Source organism: Leptopilina boulardi, unplaced genomic scaffold (assembly GCF_019393585.1).
Source record: "Leptopilina boulardi isolate dan_hultmark-lab unplaced genomic scaffold, ZJU_Lbou_2.1 LbouV2_137, whole genome shotgun sequence".
Taxonomy (NCBI): domain Eukaryota; kingdom Metazoa; phylum Arthropoda; class Insecta; order Hymenoptera; family Figitidae; genus Leptopilina; species Leptopilina boulardi.
Window position 1 is genome coordinate 2,704,035 of NW_026137682.1, and position 20,414 is coordinate 2,724,448.

Here is a 20,414-nt window from a genome sequence, read left to right on the forward strand (position 1 = left end):
TTTGCATCAAAAAATGAGACCGTTTCGTGTATCATTTCTAATAATGATACACAAAACGATCTCTTTTTGATATAACTTATGTGCATCAAAACGTTGCAAAAAGATACAACCAAGTTTACTGTGAGTCCAAAATATTCTGGAATTTACATATGAAATCAATTAGTTCTCAATAATCCCTGAATTTAATTCGATCAAAGAATTTAATCCGATATTAGTCAATCCGTAATTTTTTTTTTGTATGCAAACAATATGCAATAATTCAAATTTTGTCCGATTAAAAGAAATTAATCCAAAATTAATTCGAAAAATAACTTTTATATGAAAAATTTGGTATTATTTAGGGGGCGTTCATAAACTACGTAGCATGTTTAGGGGGAGGGGGGGGTTAAGCGAAATTCTACCTTAGTCTACGTGGAGGGAGGGGGGTGTCGACTCTAAGGGCGCACTCACACCTTTTGGCTGCCTGCAGATTACCATGGCAACGCATGAGAGTGAGTGCGACAGAAAATTTAAAAATTTGAATATTCAAATTTTCTGTCTCACTCACACTCGTGCGTTGCCATGGTAACCTGCAGGCAGGCAGGCAGCCAAAAAAGGTGTGAGTGCGCCATAACTACGTAATATATACTAAAATTAATTTCTTTGCTTTTTTAAAATTGCGCGGGAGTTCGAACTTCACAGAAAATTAAAAGGCATTAAAATAAGCTGCAACGCTTATTATTTTAATCCAATTTTGCTTATTTTAATCCATTTTGGTATTAAGGGGACTTTCTGGTTTAGAATTGACAAAAAAGGAAGGTTTTAAAACTTTTATCGTAAGAACAGTATTAAAGAAATTGTAAAAACTATTTTTGGACATTGTAGCACATTGCGTAGAGAAAATTTAAAAAATATGTTTGAGTGTATTTAGTTCAATTTCATAGCTGTAGGTGGCGTCTTCCAAAAGATACCTTTTTTTTGGTACGTTAGTTTCCGGGCAACCTGTAATACATAAATTCAAGTTCCAAACGGGAATCTCTTCATAAGGATTTATTCTGGGGCCTAAACCTCAAAAACGATTTTTTTTAAAGGTTTTTTTATTTTTTATGTACATTTTTCTCAAAAACTAACAAAAACGCCGTGTTTTTGGGTCAATTTACCTCCATATAAAAACACAGGGGGTAGAAATATGAGTTTTTAGAGGTTTAGGCCCCAGTTTTTTAAATAAAGAATCGAAAATTTTTTGGGATTTCAAAATCGGTTCGGTAGATTTTGAGAAAAGCTCTGTACCAGTTTGAAAAATGAGTTTTCGAGAAAAACGCGTTCAAAGTTTTTATAACATAGTTCATTGAGTCATGAATATCAAACAACTTTTTATTACAACAGAACTTCGTATCCCGCTGTTTTTAGGGTCGCTGATTACGAATTTGATGTCCGTTTTGGAAAATTCAAAATGGCGGATCCAATATGGCGGACGAAAAAATAAAAAATCAACCGAATTTGCTTAAAACTTGTTACTCGGGGGTTTTTGGGGTCGCTGATTACGAATTTGATGTTCCTAGAACGATAATGTTTTGTGCCTATATTCATAACTAGCAATCTCAAAAGGCCACAAGTAACCATTTTCAACTAAATTTAATTAATTTCTTAATCTTTGTCCGCCATATTAGATCCGCCATTTTGTATTTTCAAAAACTGACATCAAATTCGTAATCAGCGACCCCAAAAACCCTCAAGTAACATGTTTCAAGCTAATATCAATAAAAGAGGAACACCAAATATGTAAATAAGATAACTGTAGATTGTTGTTGAAATACATACCGTCATAAATATTGTTATAACTTTTGTTTTTGTACATATTTTTTTAAAAACGTTTTGGGACAGTAATTCTATGATACTATGGAACATTTTTAAGCAAAAAAAAAAAAATCGATTTTTTTGAAATTCTAAACCAGAAAGTCCCCTTAAAATAAGCAAAATTGGATTAAAATAATAAGCGTTGCAGCTTATTTTAATGCCTTTTAATTTTCTGTGTTCTAATAAAAAAGACAGAGGGACTTACACGACTGGTTAGTTTCACCGTTTACCGAAGATCTCTAAAAAAAAATTTTAAGAAAATTTTAAAAAAATGTTATCTTCGTATTAAAAGATTGTTTGTATTTGTTGATTTTAAACATTTCTATATGTAAAGAATAAAATATTTTATTCAGATTATTTTACTGTTTTTAATTGACTTGTTTGTATAATATGCGAATATAATTAAATATGTAGTAAAAATGCATATTAAAAAAAAACTACGTGAAACACGGGGGGAGGGGGGGGGGTGTTCATCAAAAGTCTACGTTAGTCTACGTGGGGGGAGGGGGGTGTCAAAAAGTCACAAAAATAGGTCTACGTAGTTTATGAACGCTCCCTTACAAAAAATTGAGATTTACTCTGGTCAAAAATCCTAATTCGAAATGAGTTCGGAAAAATTTGGAATTTGTATTTTAACTAATCAGCAGTCGGGCCGCACAACAATTTGTACATAGGAGTTCGAAATAATTCGAAATTCGTATGTAAAAAATCCGGTTTTAGTCTGTTAAAAAATCTTAGTCCAAAATTATCAAGAATCATTTGGAATTTTCATGTATAAAATCAGCAATCATAAACAAATTAGATTTAGTTAAGGTAAAAAATCTTAATTTGAAATCTGTACAAATTTAGTATATTAAGTTCGCAATAATTTGCATTTAGGTAGGACAAATTATCCGCAGTTTTTCGAGGCTCGCGCACATAAATACGAATTTTTTAAACCTACAGATTTTGAATTATTTTGAATTTATTTCTGATTCAGATTTTTGTGCGGATTGTCTACTAATTTTTTACCGTTTTTACCTACAAATTCGAGATTTTTACAGTTAAACACTTTACCTGAATTCAAGACAAAAAGATTTTGATACTAATATAATGTTGTTATATGTATCTTTAAATACTATTGCATGGCATAGTCTTGTAATGAAATGGCAAATAATAAAGTTGAAGATTGTCTAGAGTTTAACTTCCGTTATTGTGGCAAAATACTTCTAAAACTTTATATTATCTTAGCTTCAATTCTTCAAATTTCCATAACTAAACTAAAGTGAGAATATATAGAAAGTGTTGAGCGTTTGTTAAACTTGGGTCGATGAATAAAACGAATCATGTTATTAGATGGAGACGAATAATTACAGGTTTGAAAATTTGTTATTCCGCTTCGACAATATTGATTTTCTAATTGTAGAGAAGCAATAAGAGAAGATATAGAATGTCTTATTTGTAACCTGTGATTAATATTTTCTATATATATATAAACAAAAACGAAACCAAGAAACATTTCCTTATGTAAGATTATTTTATAAGACCCTTCAAGAATTGCTTAGTCATATTCTTTACTTTCAAACTATTATCTAATTTTGAAGACTTCTTTTCGATTTGAAATTTTGAAAATTGATAATGATCATCTAACAATAATAAACAGTATAGTTAAATAGACTATACGTAAATATTTCACTTGAAACAACTTATTAAAATGGATGTCCTTAAAGCAGAATCAAATCTACAAATAGCAATACCTCAATTTAATATAAAAATTTGTCTTAAAATTTTACGTGCTACAGGATCATGGCCACCAGAAAATTCTGGCTTTTTCCGATATTTGTTTTATGCTTATAGTTTATGCATTTATTCATTTACTTTAGGGTCTTTTATTGTTGCAGAAATTGTTAATGTCATTTTTAATTATAATGATCTTGGTAAAATTGCTTCGGGTGGCCCTCTATTCCTCACAAATCTTTTGCATTCGTACAAGGTATTTAAATTTTAATTGATTTTATTACTATTTATGATTTTTAAATTGAATCAAACTTTTTCAAGTTATAATAACCCTATTGAAAATTCCTGTACACGATTGAAGAAAATGTACAATTTCGGCATCATAATTGTACAACAAAATATATACAGGGATTTTTAATAGGGTAGCATGTGATTGTTATACTTAGATCCACAATTCACTATATTTTACAAGAAAAGTGGTTGAAAAAAATTAATAAATATTGTACACCTAACAATCACATGCAGATAATGAAACTTTTTCGATTGTGAGTTTTTAAATATTCAAAATACTATAGGAAAAATATCGGATTTATTTAATTTTTCATTAATTTATCAAAGTGTTTCATCCTCTTTCGAAATCATGGGAAATTACAAAAACTTCTTGCCATCGTGGACAGCCCAATTTTTGCTGAAAATAATTTTAGGTACAGATAAAAATTAAGGAGATGTTAATTAATAATTTTAACATGACTGCGATTATAAGTAGTATGCAGTATAGGTTGTATCTTATAATTAAAAAAAAAAAGAGAACATTGTATACTCTTCTTTACTATTCTGGTATTTAAACTTTTTTTAAATGATTTAATAATTTCTATATCTATATCTGATATTGTGTATTACATTTTTTTTTAAAATATATTATATACATTTCTTGTTGTAGATATAAGAATATAATTTCTTGGTATTCTTATCAAGGAATTGTTCATCATATCTTTTATCAATTAATTACTGTAATAACTATTGTCTTATGGGCCTGCACACCCATTCATGCTATTCTAAAAGGGGAGGAGAAAAAATTACCTTTAGATGGATGGTATCCTTATGACCTCTCAAATTCATTAAACTTCATTTTCACTTGGTCACAACAGGTGAAATAAAAAAGATAGTTTAGTAATTATAATATTATAATTTTATGTATAAACTATTATTATTTTAATAATTTTTGGCATTTTAGAATAGGAAAAAATATATAGGTACAACATCTTTTTTTAACGATTTGAACCGGTTTCTTCATAAGAATTTTAGTTATTTATGATAATAATAAACAATTTAATATTCAGTACTTTAAATTTTGAAAAATACAATTACAGATTAAATAAAAACAGTTAAATATCGTCAAATTTTGACAATGTAAATTTTGAGTATCAATAGGATTTACTCACAATGATGCTTAAAATTTACATTGTCAGAATTTGACGATATGTAACTGTTTTTTTTTATCTGTAATTGTATTTTTAAAATTTTCAAGTACTAAATATTAAAATGTTTATTATTATCATAGGTTACTAAAATTCTGATATTAAAAAAAGAAATATATTTTTTCCTGTTCCAAAATGACAAAATTTATTAAAATAGTAATTTATTTATGGGAACAAAATATCGATGAATATTGAATAGATTATTATATAATAATATTATTTTTATTTTATTTTATTTTATTTTATGAGTCAATATTATAAATATTTGTTAAATTTCAGGCGATCGCAATTTTGTTGTGTTCCATCAATAATATAGCTACTGATAGTTTTATAATTGGTTTGTTAAATGTTGCTTCTTGTCAATTTGAATTACTAAAATGGAATATTTCTTCTTTTGGAAATTGTAATGAATCTCAAGAAGTAAATCAAGAGGACAATGGCATAAATGAGAAATTGCGCAGATGCATTCAACATAATTTGGCTATTTTTGAGTATTAGTCTAACTTTTTAAATATATTAATTTTTAATTATAGATTTTCTATTAGAAATTCTACATTCATCATGTGTTTAGATTTATTGAAGAAATACGAAGTGTATTTAGTACTGTCATTAGTTTTCAGTTGATTTTCAATTCCTTAGTCATTTGTTTATCAACATATTCAGTGTCACAGGTATCATATTTTTTTATGTTTGCACAAATAATTATTCATATTAATAAATAATTTAACTCATTCAATTGTTTGAATAGAAATTAATATTGAGCAAAAGAGGAACGCAAAATTATCTTCAACTATTTTTTAATTAAAAATTTTATGCACTCAGAAAAAAATTCGTTTGAAGCAACCAAATTTTAGTTAAATCAACAAAATAAATGCATTGATATACAGCTATAACCAAACATTTGGTTGCATAAACCAAACGTTTATTTAGCTCAATCAAATTTTTTCTTTGTTCAAAAAAATTTAGTAAAATAAACCAAACAGTTATTTAGATCAAATAAATATTTATTTGAATTAAACAAATTTTGTTTGAACTATAACCAAAAAATTTCAATTCAAAATCACTTGAAATTCAATTATTTTCAAAATTTTAAATTCAAAACCTTTTAAAATTTAATTAATTATTTTTAAAATTATTCATCTAAAACTTCGTGAAATTTAATAATTTCAAATATGATTCTTCCAAAATTCAATTATTTTTAAAAAATTTTATCTAAAATTATCTGACAAATTATATTTTCAATTCTGTAAAATTTTATTATTGTCTGAAATTTAACAAAATCTTTTAAAATTTAATTATTTTTAAAAATTTCAACTGTTACTCTTTAAAAATTCAATTATTTTTAATAATTTTAATATTTCTTTAAAAATTCAATTATTTAAAAAAGTTTCAAATAAAAACTCTAAACTTGAATTGTTGTCAGAAATTATAAACAAAAGCTACAACAATTTAAATTTACAAAAATTTTATTTTAAATTTAAAATCTGCAAAAAATATAATTTCTAAAATTTTAGAATTGATTTTAAAAATATTTTCCTTTCAAGATGCCATCATCTGAATTTGTGGGAATAATTGGACAAAGTGCATATATTATTGCAATGGCATATCAAATTTTAATATATTGTTGGCATGGAAATGAATTGACTCTTCAAGTAATAAATTTTTTCATTATTTAAATTTTTTACTTCTTGTTTGTGGAATAAAATTATTGTTAATTTTTTTTTTAGAATGAAAGTTTAGCGACTGCAATTTATTTAGGCAACTGGTGGAAAATGAATTCACGCATTAAACGCGATTTGCAATTTATAATGATCAGGACTCGAAAACCACTTATTATAACTACAAGATTTTTAATTAAATTAACAGTAGAAACATTTATGTCCGTAAGTTTGTGAGAAATTTTGATTTTATTTAGATTAATAATTAAAAATAAATTTTGATATAAAAGGCAAAAACTGAAAATCAGTATTATTAAAATTTGTCATAATATGCATATGTAATTATTATTTTTACAGATAATGCAAACATCGTATTCTATGTACGCTCTTCTTCGAAGAAAAAATATTGAAGTTTAATTAAATTGAGTTTGTAGTAGAAAATATGTGTTCAAAATTATTTAAATTCTACACCTGTTACAAATAAATTATGATGCAAAATCATAAATAAAGATTGATATTAGTCAAAAAAAAAAAAAAAAATAAACAATTTTCATTAAAATAATTCTGAATGAACATTTTAATTATTCGACCTCAAAAACACACAAGTAAAAAATATTTGCTGCCATAGTTACGTCGATTTAGGAAAATGTTGGTTTTTTTTTTAGTAGAAAAATTATAATATTGCATATAATTTTTGTTAATGAAAAATATATAATCTCTTACCTTAGCTTGTGAAATCGATGTTAGAATGATAAGATTTGCCGAAAACACACTCGCGCAACCATGTTTAACAATTAAGAAATAAAATAATACTTTTTCGAGAAAATTTAAGCGATCGCGATTTTAATAATTTCGAGCACTCCCGGAACACAAAATTTATTAAATTGACAAAAAAAGAAAAGTTAAACACTATAAAATATTTTCGTTCGCGAATTAAAAAATTTGAGCACTCCCGAAGATATTCACTTCAAATCTGAAAATATTAAATAAAAGACATACACAATATAAGACAAAAAGATAAATACAGACAAATATTTCTTTTAAAATTAAAAAAAATTTCAAAATTTTCAATTTTTATTGACCACGTCTATAGGTCAATACACAAATTGCAATTGATTGAATTATCTTTGGGATTTATGATCTTCGGCTTAAGGTAGCCTTTGTACTTGAGTGTAAACAAATAGCTCGTGATGCGCACAGGTATTAAAGGTAATAAAATCCCAAAATAGCTTCGACTTTAAAATAAATACACTTTGAAATTATAATTTTAAATTTTAATTTAATATTATATATAAAATAAAGGTTTTTAACTTATAAGTGAGAAAAAACTTCATTTTAAGTTTATGAAAATCATATGATAAATTATCAAACAAATCATGGAATAATAAACTTACTACACTGACTCCAAAAAATGTTGCATTATTCTTAAACCTTTTTTGATCACAAATTAAAAAAATTCGAGCACTCCTGAAGATATCTAGCTTTTATAAAATTAAAATGGAAAATAATAATTATAAAAAACAATCGTGAAAACTCTTCTTCATAAACTTTTATTTTCACATATAGAACAGGAGAAAAATGGACGATTTTTTTTTCTAAATATTAAGTAATTTGTAACTTTTAAAAGCGATTCATCAATAATTGTCACAATTTTATTTAAAAAATATTATCTGATAATATTTATTTCTAATAAAAAGATACATTTTTAGCCATTTTTTTTTTTCAATATCAAGTGAAATTTTCTAATATTACTCTTGTTTTTTTTCAGATAATATTCTTCTTTTCTTACAATAAAATGACACTTAAAATTCGCCGTTAAATATGAGAATAAAATAAATATTGTTTTTTGTGTAAAGTGAAAAAAGCCTGCGGTGAAAATTTATGAAAAAACAAAAATCGAAATTTTTTTTTTCGAGGCTATCATTCATATATCACACTTCTCACTTTTTTTTCAAAACAATCTACTTGTTTATAGCCTATATACGTATATGTTCTTAAAACATTTAGAAAAATGTTTCTCGTTTATTGAAAATCACATTATCATTAAATTCAGTTCAATAATTATTGTCAGCTTCGTGATTATTTCTAAAAATTTCACTTTCTTTTTTTTGGAAACTTTAAAACTTCTTATTTGTTTATAAATTAGTTAGATTTATTTTTCTAAAATTTCTAAATTATTTCTTTTTTATTGACATATATTTTTATCATAAAAGTGCGCAAATACGACAATAAATAATAATAATAATAATAATAATGACCAAAAATTATATTTCGCTAATTAAATATTAAAAGGAAGAAAAAATTAATTCCAACATTTATTTTCATTAATCTTATATATATATATAATTGCGGGTTCTCATAATTATAACTATAATTGTAATACTGTTTTTAACGGAACGCACAATTTTTCTTAGTAATAAAACTAAATTATTATTTTGGAACAAATGTTTGAAAAAGCTGAAAAATTTTATTAGGTACATTTTTTCTTTCACTTTTGCACAGAAACAATTTTTTTCTATTTTTGTTTTATTTGTTTTTAATTTTTTTAACTTAAAATTTTTTTTAAAGTTTTAATAAATTTTCTATTAATTTAATATAAAAAAAATTTTAAGTTGAAAATAAAATTAAAGAAATTTAATTTTTTTCAACTTTTTCAAGTTATTTATCGAAAATTTTTCGAGACAATTACTTTCAGCTTTTTCTATTAAAAATATTTACTTAATTAAAAACGAAAATCATTTTTTTGTTGTTGTATAATATAAATAATAATTATTGTCTTATTAAGTCTTTGTCAGAGTTAAGCAGAAATTAATAGCGTACACTATTGCGAATAAATAATTCATTTTTAAGTCTTTTGTATTCTCTAAATCTATATATAGGAAAATTAAATATACACTAATTGTCTTTAATGATAGTATTTTCCCTGAAGCTCTGATATTTATAAATAAAATTTTAACAACGTTTAAATGTTAAAAAAAAATTTAATTTAAACATTAAAATTAAATTAAAATCAATTGTTAATATATTTAATAAATAAAATAATATCAGATTATTAAAATGAATTTCTGCTAAACTCAGAGGTAGGCTATGTTGAAAATTTCTCATCGCAAAAATTATTCTTTTAAGCATTATAATAAGCACCGTAGTTTTTTTTTCAACTGTCAAATTTTTATAAACAATTCTTACAAACTATGAAGGGAAGCTAATATTATTTTGCATAAAATAAATATATTGTGTCAAAAAAATTCTATAAAATCGAAGAATTAATTTGAAAATTTTCATTTGTTTAAAAAAAAGTTTTTCAAAAATTAAAAAAAAATATGTATATATTTTTTTTGTACTTTTGTATCAGTATAGAAAAAATAGTAAAAATGACACAAAAGTATGTATAAAAAAAATTTTTTGACAGTTATTTTTTTTAGAAAAAAAAAGAACAAAAATTTAATTATGATAAAATCAAGTCAATCAGAAAGTGGGAGTTTAAAGCTTAGTTAGTTTTAGATTTTTAATTTAAAATATCTCTAATTAACTCATTTTAAAACTCTATAACTAAACAAGGAAGTACAATGCGCGTAATAATGTTATTAAATAATCACAGTCCCTTTAATAAATACTTCTAATTTTTTTTTTTTTTTTTTTTTATCAACATAAGTTATCAGAATTTACTAAATTCGCTCACTTTGTCTCATTTTGATATCTTGTATCATAATTTTTCTTTGAAAATTTAATTCTTACTTTTTTTCCACTCAGTTTCTTAATTTTGCTCTTCAAAAATATTTTTAACGATTAGATACAATTTTTCTATTGTTTACAATTGACCAAACATTATTTTTATTGCATAAAGACGCAATAAAATTGTTTTTTCAAAAAAATTTGGTTTAAAAAAAGCACATTTTCTGCATTACATTTTAAAAAGTTTGTTTTGTTTAGTACTTTTTTTAAAATAAAAATTATCCCAATTTTAAAAATTCTTTTCTTTTCCAATTATTTTTTCTATATTTTCTACACTTCTCCATAATATTTTGAAGAATAATTAAAAGTTTATTTATCATTTTTTAATCTCTTTTTTTTGTTTGAGTTTGCTGTTTAATTATTTTTAAAATATAATTAAAAGAATCGTGTGCTTTTTTGATATTCTGTTGCATTTTTTTTTTTTTGTTGATGATCTTTCTTACCTTTTTGAATCTTTTAATTAATAATTTCTTCACGATAATGGTGATGTATTACCAGAAGATGTACCTGAATTGGGATTGTTAACTTTTTCATTCTCATTATTTAAAGTACCATCTTGATCATTATTTTTATCGGCCTGAGAATTATTGTTAGTGAGTTCATAATTCTGTAAATATTCCACGACCTGAGAATGTCCAAAAGCTTGTGCCTCGTCCACTGGTCTATTACCCCATCTATCAAATATTTTATTTTTTTATTTATTTTTTTTTCATTTAAATTAAAATTTTATATTTTACCTGTCTTTTGGGTTATGAGGTACTCCACATTGTTCGATGAGAAATTCAACACAATCCAAATGTCCCTCACTTGCAGCCAAATGTAAAGCTGTCCGACCGTCGTAATCAGATAATGTCATATCCATACCACTCAGTCGATGCCTAAAAATAAATATTTATAATAAAATCCGAAATAAATTACACATATCTTTAATAATTTTATTTTATGTACAAAGATTGAATGATAAAAAAAAAATCAAATAAAAATCGTACAAATGAAAAATTAACATCTAGAGGAGAAAATGTTAAAATAAAATAAAATTAAAATACAAAATTTATAAGAAAATTCATGTAAAATATTATTGTTCAGTGTAGAATTTTTATGAATTAGTGAAGCTCGTGAGACAGTTTAATGTTTTATTTTCTTTTTTTTGCCGTCATAAGAGTAAAAAAAAATTTGATAAAATAAGAAAAATTTTTATAAAAAAAATAATGTTGATATAAAAAATCCCGCTTATGACTCACCATTTTGTTAGTTCTTTCAGACTGCGTATATTTTGTGTGCAAGCGTTCATTATGTTGTGTTTAACGTTTGTGTAGGTAAATAAAAACAAAAATTAGTTAGTGGGTGAAAAACAAAAATCAAATTAAATTAACAATTAATAATTGAAAATTAATAAATTAATTAAAAATAAAAATTCATCATCAAATTTAAATTCACCTTCGCATTGCTGTTACATCTCCACTAGCTGCACTAAATAATAAATTTACAATTGACAATCCTTTTGTTTCATATTTGTGCCTTCTTGGATCTTTTTTATTTGTCGCGTGTTTCAAATTATCGTATCTGTCGAGAAAACAATATTAATAAATTATTTTTATTATTTAGAATAGTAAAAAAAAAAATTCTTAACAAAAAAAAAATAGTTTAATAATAAAAATGATTTATTTTCCAGACCTATGAAAATTAAATTCAGAGACCAATTCTTGGCAAAATTGAACGCCTCGACAAGAATTTCCCAATGGATCTAAAGGTGGTGACCATGTGCAAATTCCCATGACGTTTGGAATGACAACTAATAAACTTCCGGACACTCCTGATTTTGCTGGAATTCCGACCTGAGATAAAAAAAAATGGTAAATTAAGTATTATTAATTATTTATGAATTATTAGTTAATAAGTAATTATCATTTATTAATAATTTCTTACTTTAAAAGCAAATTGTCCACTATAATCGTACATTCCACAACTGTGCATTAAACTCAAAACGTCTCGAACACTGTCGGGTTTCAATACTTTTTCCTCTGTGGTTGGACAAATTCCTCCATTTGCCAAAGTGGCAGCCATCACAGACATTGTCTCGCAATTCGCTTCCATGGCACAACACTGAAATAAAATTTAAACAATTTTAATTTAAAAAGTAAAAAATAATTTAATAACAAATTCTTTAATCATAAGAATTATTTTGCACTATTTAGAAATTCTAGATTTTTATTAGCTTACTACTTTCTTTAATCAATAAAAAAAGGGGTTATCTTTGGAAACGCAAACATTATAAATTTCAAATAAAAATTAAATATAATTACAGGGTGTCTAACAAGGATTGAGAAAAGAATTCCCTGATTTTTCCCTGACTTTTTAATAACCTTATTTCTGCTTTTTTTGGACAAAAATATGGTTACCGACATATTTAACAATAAATTAATTTTTAATGGTAGTAACAAATGGTAATAAAAACCATTCAAGTTTTTTTAGATTAAAAAATTTTAATTTTTGTAGAAATTTTCAGAAATTTCTCTGACTTTGAATGAAATTTTCTGAAATTCACTGACTTTTCCCTGACCGTTAGACACCCTGAATTACAATAATTTGCTTATTAGAAATAACTTTAAAAGTGTACATTAAATTAATTTTCAACAAAAATGAAAAATAAATTTGTTTCTCTCAGAAACAATAAAAAATTATCAATTTTAAAAAATCGTGATATTAATTTTTTTTTCAAAAATGAAGCACGATAATTTAATAATATAAGTATGTACTTGAAATTTTTTTTTTTGCTATTTATCCTTCAAATAAGCCTATTAAGAATGGAAACTTAACCATCTTGTCACCAGACGTTCTTTACCTGAAAATAGAAATCCATAACTGCTTTCAGGTCCACTTTGTCTGGATAACATTTGTGCTCCCGCATATAAAATCCAAGGGCGTAATTTCTATCCGCTGCCTCACGTTCCGATAGAAAAACAGCATTATTGAAACCCAAATTCTCACCACCGGATAAACGTTTAAAATAATTCATTGTAAAATCAAATTTTTCAGCTAACGTCATTTCTGGCTTTATTAATGCCTTTAAAAGTGAACAAATCAAAATTGCTCCCGCATTTATCATTGGATTGTGTGGCTTTTCTGAAGAATGAAAAATTAATATTAAAAGATGAATATTAAAATAAAATAAAATTTTTATAAACTAATTTCTTTTTTTTAAAAAAAAACAATTGATACTCACTGTTATGGTCGAGTACAAGTTCATTGAAATTTCTTCCAGACGGTTCTTGTCCAACATATTGATGAACAACTTCTTGGCCCAATCTTTCAAGGGCAATTGCATACGTCAATGGTTTACTGCAACTTTGAAGTGTAAATGGAATTGACGTATCACCAATACTGAATCTTTGTCCATCAATTGTACAAACAGAAACTCCCCAATATTCTGGATTCATTCTAGCTAATTGAGGAATATAGGAAGCTACTTTTCCCTCTGTGTTTGTCTTGCATTTCCAATAAAAATCTTCGATATGTTTTATGAAACCAGCCCAGTCTGGAATTGTAAATTGATGTCTAAATGCTCTCGATATAAGAACAATATTTGGACTAACGATTCTGTAAAATAAAATTAAATATTCAGGATTAATTATTTTAAAAACATTTTTAAATTTTACACACGCAAAAGACCTATTAAAATAAATTTTTAAAAAATTCAACTTTTTTGAATAATAATTATAATATATTTAAAAATTAAAAAAAAAAACCTTTTAAATTGTTCTCGATCTAATTTTTGTGTTTCATGGGATATGCCTTCGTGACCACCGGTTTTTATATGCTCCTGTTTTAAATTATCGGTTAATTCCTGTAGACGGGGATCATTTTTTCTTAGACCTGTAGTTCTCAAAGCCTAAAAAAACAATTTCATATAATTATTATTTATATTTCAATTTTTATGACAATTTTTATCATATTTTTTTATTAGAATTTTTATTTATATTCTCATTATTTCAAAAATTGCAATTTTAGTACAAAATATTGTACATTGTGGGATTAAAAATTAAAAAACTTTTCTTTATGCTGATAATGATTAAAAATTCTAATCTATTAAAATTTATAATTATATGTAAAAAATAATTTCCAATAATTATTTAATAATAATAAATTTTAAATAATTTCTGAAAATTTTATTACTTACAGCTAAAAATTTTCCAACGGGTAATAGTCCGGTTTCTTCATTTTTGAACATGTCAAAGAGAACATCTTCAACATTACTAGCTTGATCTTGATCTCTGGTACTGAAAAAGAAAATATTTTAATATTAAAGTATAAAATGTGAATAATAAGAATTAAAATAAATATTCAAAGAAATTTGTCAGATAAAATAAAAAGGATAAACAAATAAATAAAAAGAAAAAATTATACTAATTAGTAAATTCTAAATTAGGTAGACCAAAAAAAATTAAGACAAGTCACACAAAATTAATCTGCTAATACACATTTTTTAATAGCAAAACAATAGATTTTAGAAATAAAATAACTTTCTTTAAATACAGTAAACAGTGGAATATCAAATTGCAAAATATACTTTAGCAATTAAATTAAATATAATTTTAAAAATAAATAAATAAATAAATGCATTTTTAATGAAGAAAAATTGAATGATATTATAAATAACAAAATTTTGTAATATACAATTTCTCTAAATTACAATAGATTTCCTGTTAAAAAAAAAAAATTAATACCCACACGATATTATCTAAAACTAATTAAATATTTGTAGGTCAAAGTACAAATTTCAAAACTCAGTCCAAGATTAAATTTAAAATCAATTTTTCTATTTAAACTATTTAATAATTAGAAAATAAAATATTTTTCTTAAAAATTTTTTAAAGTTTACCATCTTATTTTGTAAAACTAAACCATCCTGTAAACAAAATTATTATTTTTTTTATAATTATTTATTAATATATTATCCTAACTTGCATTCTTTGCAGAAAAAGTTTTCAACAACAATAATTATTTATTATCAATAAAACGTACAAATAAAAATAAAATACCTGTATTTTTGTCTAAAAATAAAATTCGATAATGATTTCGTGAATTTTAATCCGAAAATTCGCATGTTTTTATAAAAAATAAATTTTTTTACAATTTTCACCCTTCATTTTTGACAGACAATCATTTTTATTTTCTTGACATATATAACCTAACGGTTTTTTTTTAAATTACCCTTTTTCAAAAACAAAGCATAGAAAAAAAAAAATATTCAAACTTCGAAATAAAAATAAAATTTATAGAAATTTTGTCATGAAAATTAATTTCTAACAAAATGTTATTTTTATATTTAAAAAAACAAAAAAGAGAAAACTAGCGAAGAAAAAAATTGCCATTCATGCTTCTCTATAAAATTAATTAAAGGAGAAAATTAAGTTTTCTGTTTAATTAATAATAAGATAACTATAATATATATTATATAAAGAAGCCGCATTTCAAAATAAATTCTAAAATTTTTAATTTCAATGTTTTTCCATGCAAAATTACATGGTACTCACTACATATAATGGCTGTCATGAATAAAGCTGAAATTACTGTAAAGAAAATACATGATCGTTAAAAGTGCTATTTTTCATTGGTTAACACTTTTATTAATTTTTCTTTTTTTTTTAACGTGCGCTTTGGATTAAATAATAATAACATTGATTAAACAATAAAAAAAAATTTTTTTTTTCCAAAGTACATCATTTTTTTATGAAAATATTAGAAACTTATTGAAGCATGCAAACTTATGACAATAAATTTGTTGTCATTTTTAAAGTATTAGTCACTGAATAAAATCAAATCAAATTTTTTCTGAAATAAAAAAAAATTATTATTTCAAAATAAAATCAGAAAAATTCAAAATTTTAGTATAATTTTGATAAGAAATAAATGTTTTTGTTCAATTATTCTAATTAATTTGAATACAATTTAATAAATTGAAAAATATTGAAATATAAAAAATATTTACTTAGGTTAATATATCGTTATGTAAACGATTCACAAAAGAAAATTATAAAAATTATAATTTATAAAATTCTTATAAAAACACACACACAATTAAAAATGCTTCATAAGATGTTAATTTAATGCTTTAAAAAGATTTGTGTATAGATTACATAATATTTTGAACTGCATCGTGTGTAAATTGGCTGAAAATTGCAATTAATTAATTAGAATGAACATTGAAAGCAAATTTTTAGTACCGTGTTGGCACGCGCTCTAATTCCAAGGCACTTCCATAAGCTGCATCCAAATACCTGGCAGTTCCTAATCTCATTGATGCTGGGACTGCAGCCTTTTTCTGTAAATTCAATAAAACAATTTTAAAAATTATTCTAAATAAATTTCAAAAATATAAATTTAGACATTCTCTCATCCGAGAAACGTCGAGAAAAATAATTTGAAAAGTGAAATATTCTTTATGAGAAGACAATATTTAAATAGAAATTTCTAAATATAAATAATATATAAGAATAACGTTCAAAAAAAATTTCTGTTCTAAAAGAAAATTTTTTTTCCAAATATCGTCCATTAAAAAATTACTAAAAAAAATGAAATAATGAATTATAATAAATAATATAAACAAATTATTTAATTTAATAAAAATTTAACAAATTATAGTTCACTAGTTCAATGACTTGTGCGATAACAAAAGGAAATTTTAAGTTTCCTGTTACGTTTTTTTAAAATAATTTTCCTTCTTTGAATATAGTAAAATTTTGTATTCTATAAATTTCCAAAAAACAAATATTCGATTTTATAATTTGAATAAAAATCAAACTATAATATTTTTTGTTACATTTATTCTTTGAATATATAAATATTGAATTGTCATCATGAGAAAAATTAATTTTAATATTATAATTGTTATGTCAATATTATGCGACAAAATGTGGAAAGGAAAGTTAACAATAGAATAATTGTCATTTGAAGTCTAGTTTTCTCACTTTTAATAATCGATAAAAATATTTTAAAGAGAATATTTATTGTTTTACTTTCAGTACCAGGTATAAATGTGGAAATAATACCGGCAAGACATTTTTTTTCTGAGAAGGTTTTTAAAAAAAAATAAAAAATTTTTTTTTTATGCAAAATACTTTTTTTAATTCCACTTTGCTTTTCATTGGACTTTCACTTTTCTCGAGACCCATGTCTAGTATTGATTTTATAATACAAATCCACCCCAAGTCGAAACAACCCCACGTGTAATTTCAGCAAAATGTAAAAAAAAGAACAGATTAAAAAATAAGAACGTATTTGAAATAAAAATTGTTAAATTTAAATTCAATTTTTATTTTAAATGAAAATTTTTTAATTAAAAATGAAAATTTTCTGTTCTAAATAAAAATAAAAATTATTAAAATTACAATTTTCTGATAACAATTTTTAAATAAAAGTATATAATAATCATAATTATAAATATAATAATTTTAATAGAATTTAAGATTATTTAAAAATTTTTTTAAATTTTAATATTATACATTTAGATTTTATTTGACATTTTGAATGAAAACGAAAAATAATCTTTTTCCACGAAATTAAAAAAAAAATAATGAATTTGCTTTGTTCAGAAAATTTCAATTAATACTAATGTTACCCACGTGCTCTAAAATCTTTCATCCAGTATAACCGGTAGAAAAAGATTTCAACATGCAATCTCTCTTTGAAACAAAAAAAAAAATATCTTGCAGATATAATTAATTTAAAATTATTATAAACTCATTTCAAATGAAATTTTAATGTTTCTAATTAAAAAATAAATTAATTTTCCACTATGATCAGTGTATATGTGTAAATTAGAATAAAAACTTTATTATTTACTCCAAAAATTGACTTCCAACTTTAAGAAACTCTGACATTAAATAATTTGAAAATAATTGACTGAAATATATATATATATATACATTTCCAAATATCAACAATAATTTGTTGATATTTTTCATGCGATCTTCATTTCCATGAATATAATAATCTGTCAAATTTGAAAATTCAACCGTTTCAAAACTCTCAAGCGCAAAATTATTGATCGTTTAAAGAAACTAAACGATAAAAAAAAAGAAAGAATAAGAAGAAAATATTTCTAAAAAGTAATAATAAATTAAAATTACCTGATTTCCATTGTGAAATCGTCTGAAAATATTATTTCCTATTTTTGTTAATTTGAGATTTTTCACACCGTGATAAATAATTTCTCTGTACATTTTCGCGTTTTAATAATTTTTTTTTTTTTTTGGTAATTGACACAAAATCACTAACTTTGATTATCAATAAATAATTTATCGTAGAATTATTGATAATTGTTTTTAGTATTAAAATTTGACAATATTATTAATAATAAATAATTGAAAAATTGTTGATAATATTCGCAGTCACACACTTTTAATGCATTCACACTAAACGATAAATAGACGCTCAGCGTCTCAAAGTCTAGACACTACTGGATGATATTCACTCGTCTGAAGGGCTGAAAAGACAGACCTGGGTTCGCCCAAATCAAGACATGCGCGATTTTAGCAATTGATATGCGTACTAAAATTAACGTCAATGATCATTCTTTAACAAAAATTCCGCACAGGTAAATGTATAATCAGACACTATTATTTGCATTATTGAACTAGTAATTTCACTTTATATTTGTCAATTCATCATATTTTCAAAAAAAAAAAAAATTTCGAAACACCCCTAAATGACATCCCTGAATATTGTATATATTTTGAAAAATAAATTTTAATAATCCGCAATTACTTCTTATTTTATATCATCGAAAATTTTTTATATAAATTAAACATCAATTAAAATTAATGAATTTTTATTTATCAATTTTAATTGAAATTCAAAAATAATATTGGAGTGGTTCTATTTTAATTTCAACAAATTTAAATTCTTGCTGATAATTAATTTTAAATATTTATTGCTAACATAAAAAAACAATTCTATAATATTTTCATTTTGTAAAAATAAATTTAAAATATTTTTTTAATTTCTATGCAATAATTTTATTTTGTAGGATTTAATTGTTTAAAATTTAAGGAGTAATGGAATAGACAGTCAGGTAAAAATTTATGATCCAAATAAGTGTTAACAATTTAATTTCGAATGTTTCGAACCATTGAAAATTGTATTTTGATAATAAAAACTACAATTTCTTGTCAATAGGAAACAATTTAGGTAATATATAAATATTTAACAATCGTTTCTCCAAAGCAAGAAATTGTTAATTTTTATATTCAAATCCAACTATTAATAAGTCAAAATTTTTAAAATAAAATTTCTCTCACTTTTTCTGAAAAACTGTAATAAAAACTTTTTTTTAATTAAAAATACAAAAATATGAAATTGAACTAACATTTTTTTTACTATCCGTTCTATTCTTTTTTAATAGAATAAAATTTAAAAAAAATGACGAAAATAATTAATGTAATAATTAAAAAGTTATTAATGACGGTTCATTAATTGAAAGCAATTATTAATGACGTACATTAATTACTCATTAGTGCGCTAATAATATACAGTCAATTAACAACTAATTAATTCAACAGTTTATGAGTCTATATTAAATTTTTTAATTACTCTGCAAATTAAACAATTGCAAATAATAATTCTTTTTCAAAAAAAAAAAAAAAAATTCAATAATTCATCAAGTTTCTTATAAATTCTTTGATTTCAGAAAAAAGGACGATTATTGTATTTGGCATGTTGAATTTTCATGAAAACTTTGAAATTAATTATATAACTTAAATTTTCCATTTATGGAAAACATATATATATATATATATATATATATATATATATATATATATTGTGCTCCACATTTCTTGGGTATCAGAAAACGTCGATATTCTAGGAAAATTTGTAATTAGGCAAATAAGAAATATCACTCTCTAAAGATAGTACTCCTTATCAGAACAGGAATATTTTACAAATTAAACATGAAAAATTGTTATTATTATAACTCAATTTGCGAATTTACTTT

At 23.6% G+C, this 20,414-nt stretch overlaps 2 protein-coding genes across 4 annotated transcripts; one reads left to right on the forward strand and one right to left on the reverse strand.

Moving 5' to 3' along the window:
- The first annotated feature begins 3,369 nt into the window (after positions 1–3,369).
- On the forward strand, positions 3,370–7,170 carry LOC127291411 (odorant receptor Or1-like). The gene is made up of 8 exons (XM_051320536.1): positions 3,370–3,808; positions 4,171–4,256; positions 4,493–4,700; positions 5,310–5,521; positions 5,602–5,701; positions 6,575–6,682; positions 6,758–6,913; positions 7,046–7,170. The coding sequence occupies exons 1-8, from the start codon at positions 3,530–3,532 to the stop codon at positions 7,103–7,105; spliced, it is 1,209 nt and encodes a 402-aa protein (XP_051176493.1). The 5' UTR covers positions 3,370–3,529; the 3' UTR covers positions 7,106–7,170.
- Positions 7,171–10,167: 2,997 nt separating this feature from the next.
- LOC127291412 (glutaminase liver isoform, mitochondrial-like) lies at positions 10,168–18,897 on the reverse strand. 3 transcript variants are annotated; one of them, XM_051320537.1, is made up of 13 exons: positions 18,550–18,896; positions 16,645–16,742; positions 15,955–15,990; positions 14,598–14,697; positions 14,167–14,309; positions 13,644–14,017; positions 13,263–13,543; positions 12,347–12,523; positions 12,095–12,255; positions 11,858–11,983; positions 11,662–11,682; positions 11,158–11,298; positions 10,168–11,094 (listed from the first exon to the last, which is right to left on the reverse strand). In XM_051320537.1, exons 1-13 carry the CDS (start codon positions 18,640–18,642, stop codon positions 10,893–10,895), a joined length of 1,953 nt encoding a protein of 650 aa, XP_051176494.1. In that variant the 5' UTR covers positions 18,643–18,896; the 3' UTR covers positions 10,168–10,892. The 3 variants fall into 3 exon arrangements, with proteins under 3 accessions (XP_051176494.1, XP_051176495.1, XP_051176496.1); XM_051320538.1 differs by lacking the exon at positions 11,662–11,682 and having other exon boundaries at positions 18,550–18,897; XM_051320539.1 differs by lacking the exon at positions 15,955–15,990 and having other exon boundaries at positions 18,550–18,895.
- Between the last annotated feature and the right edge of the window lie 1,517 nt (positions 18,898–20,414).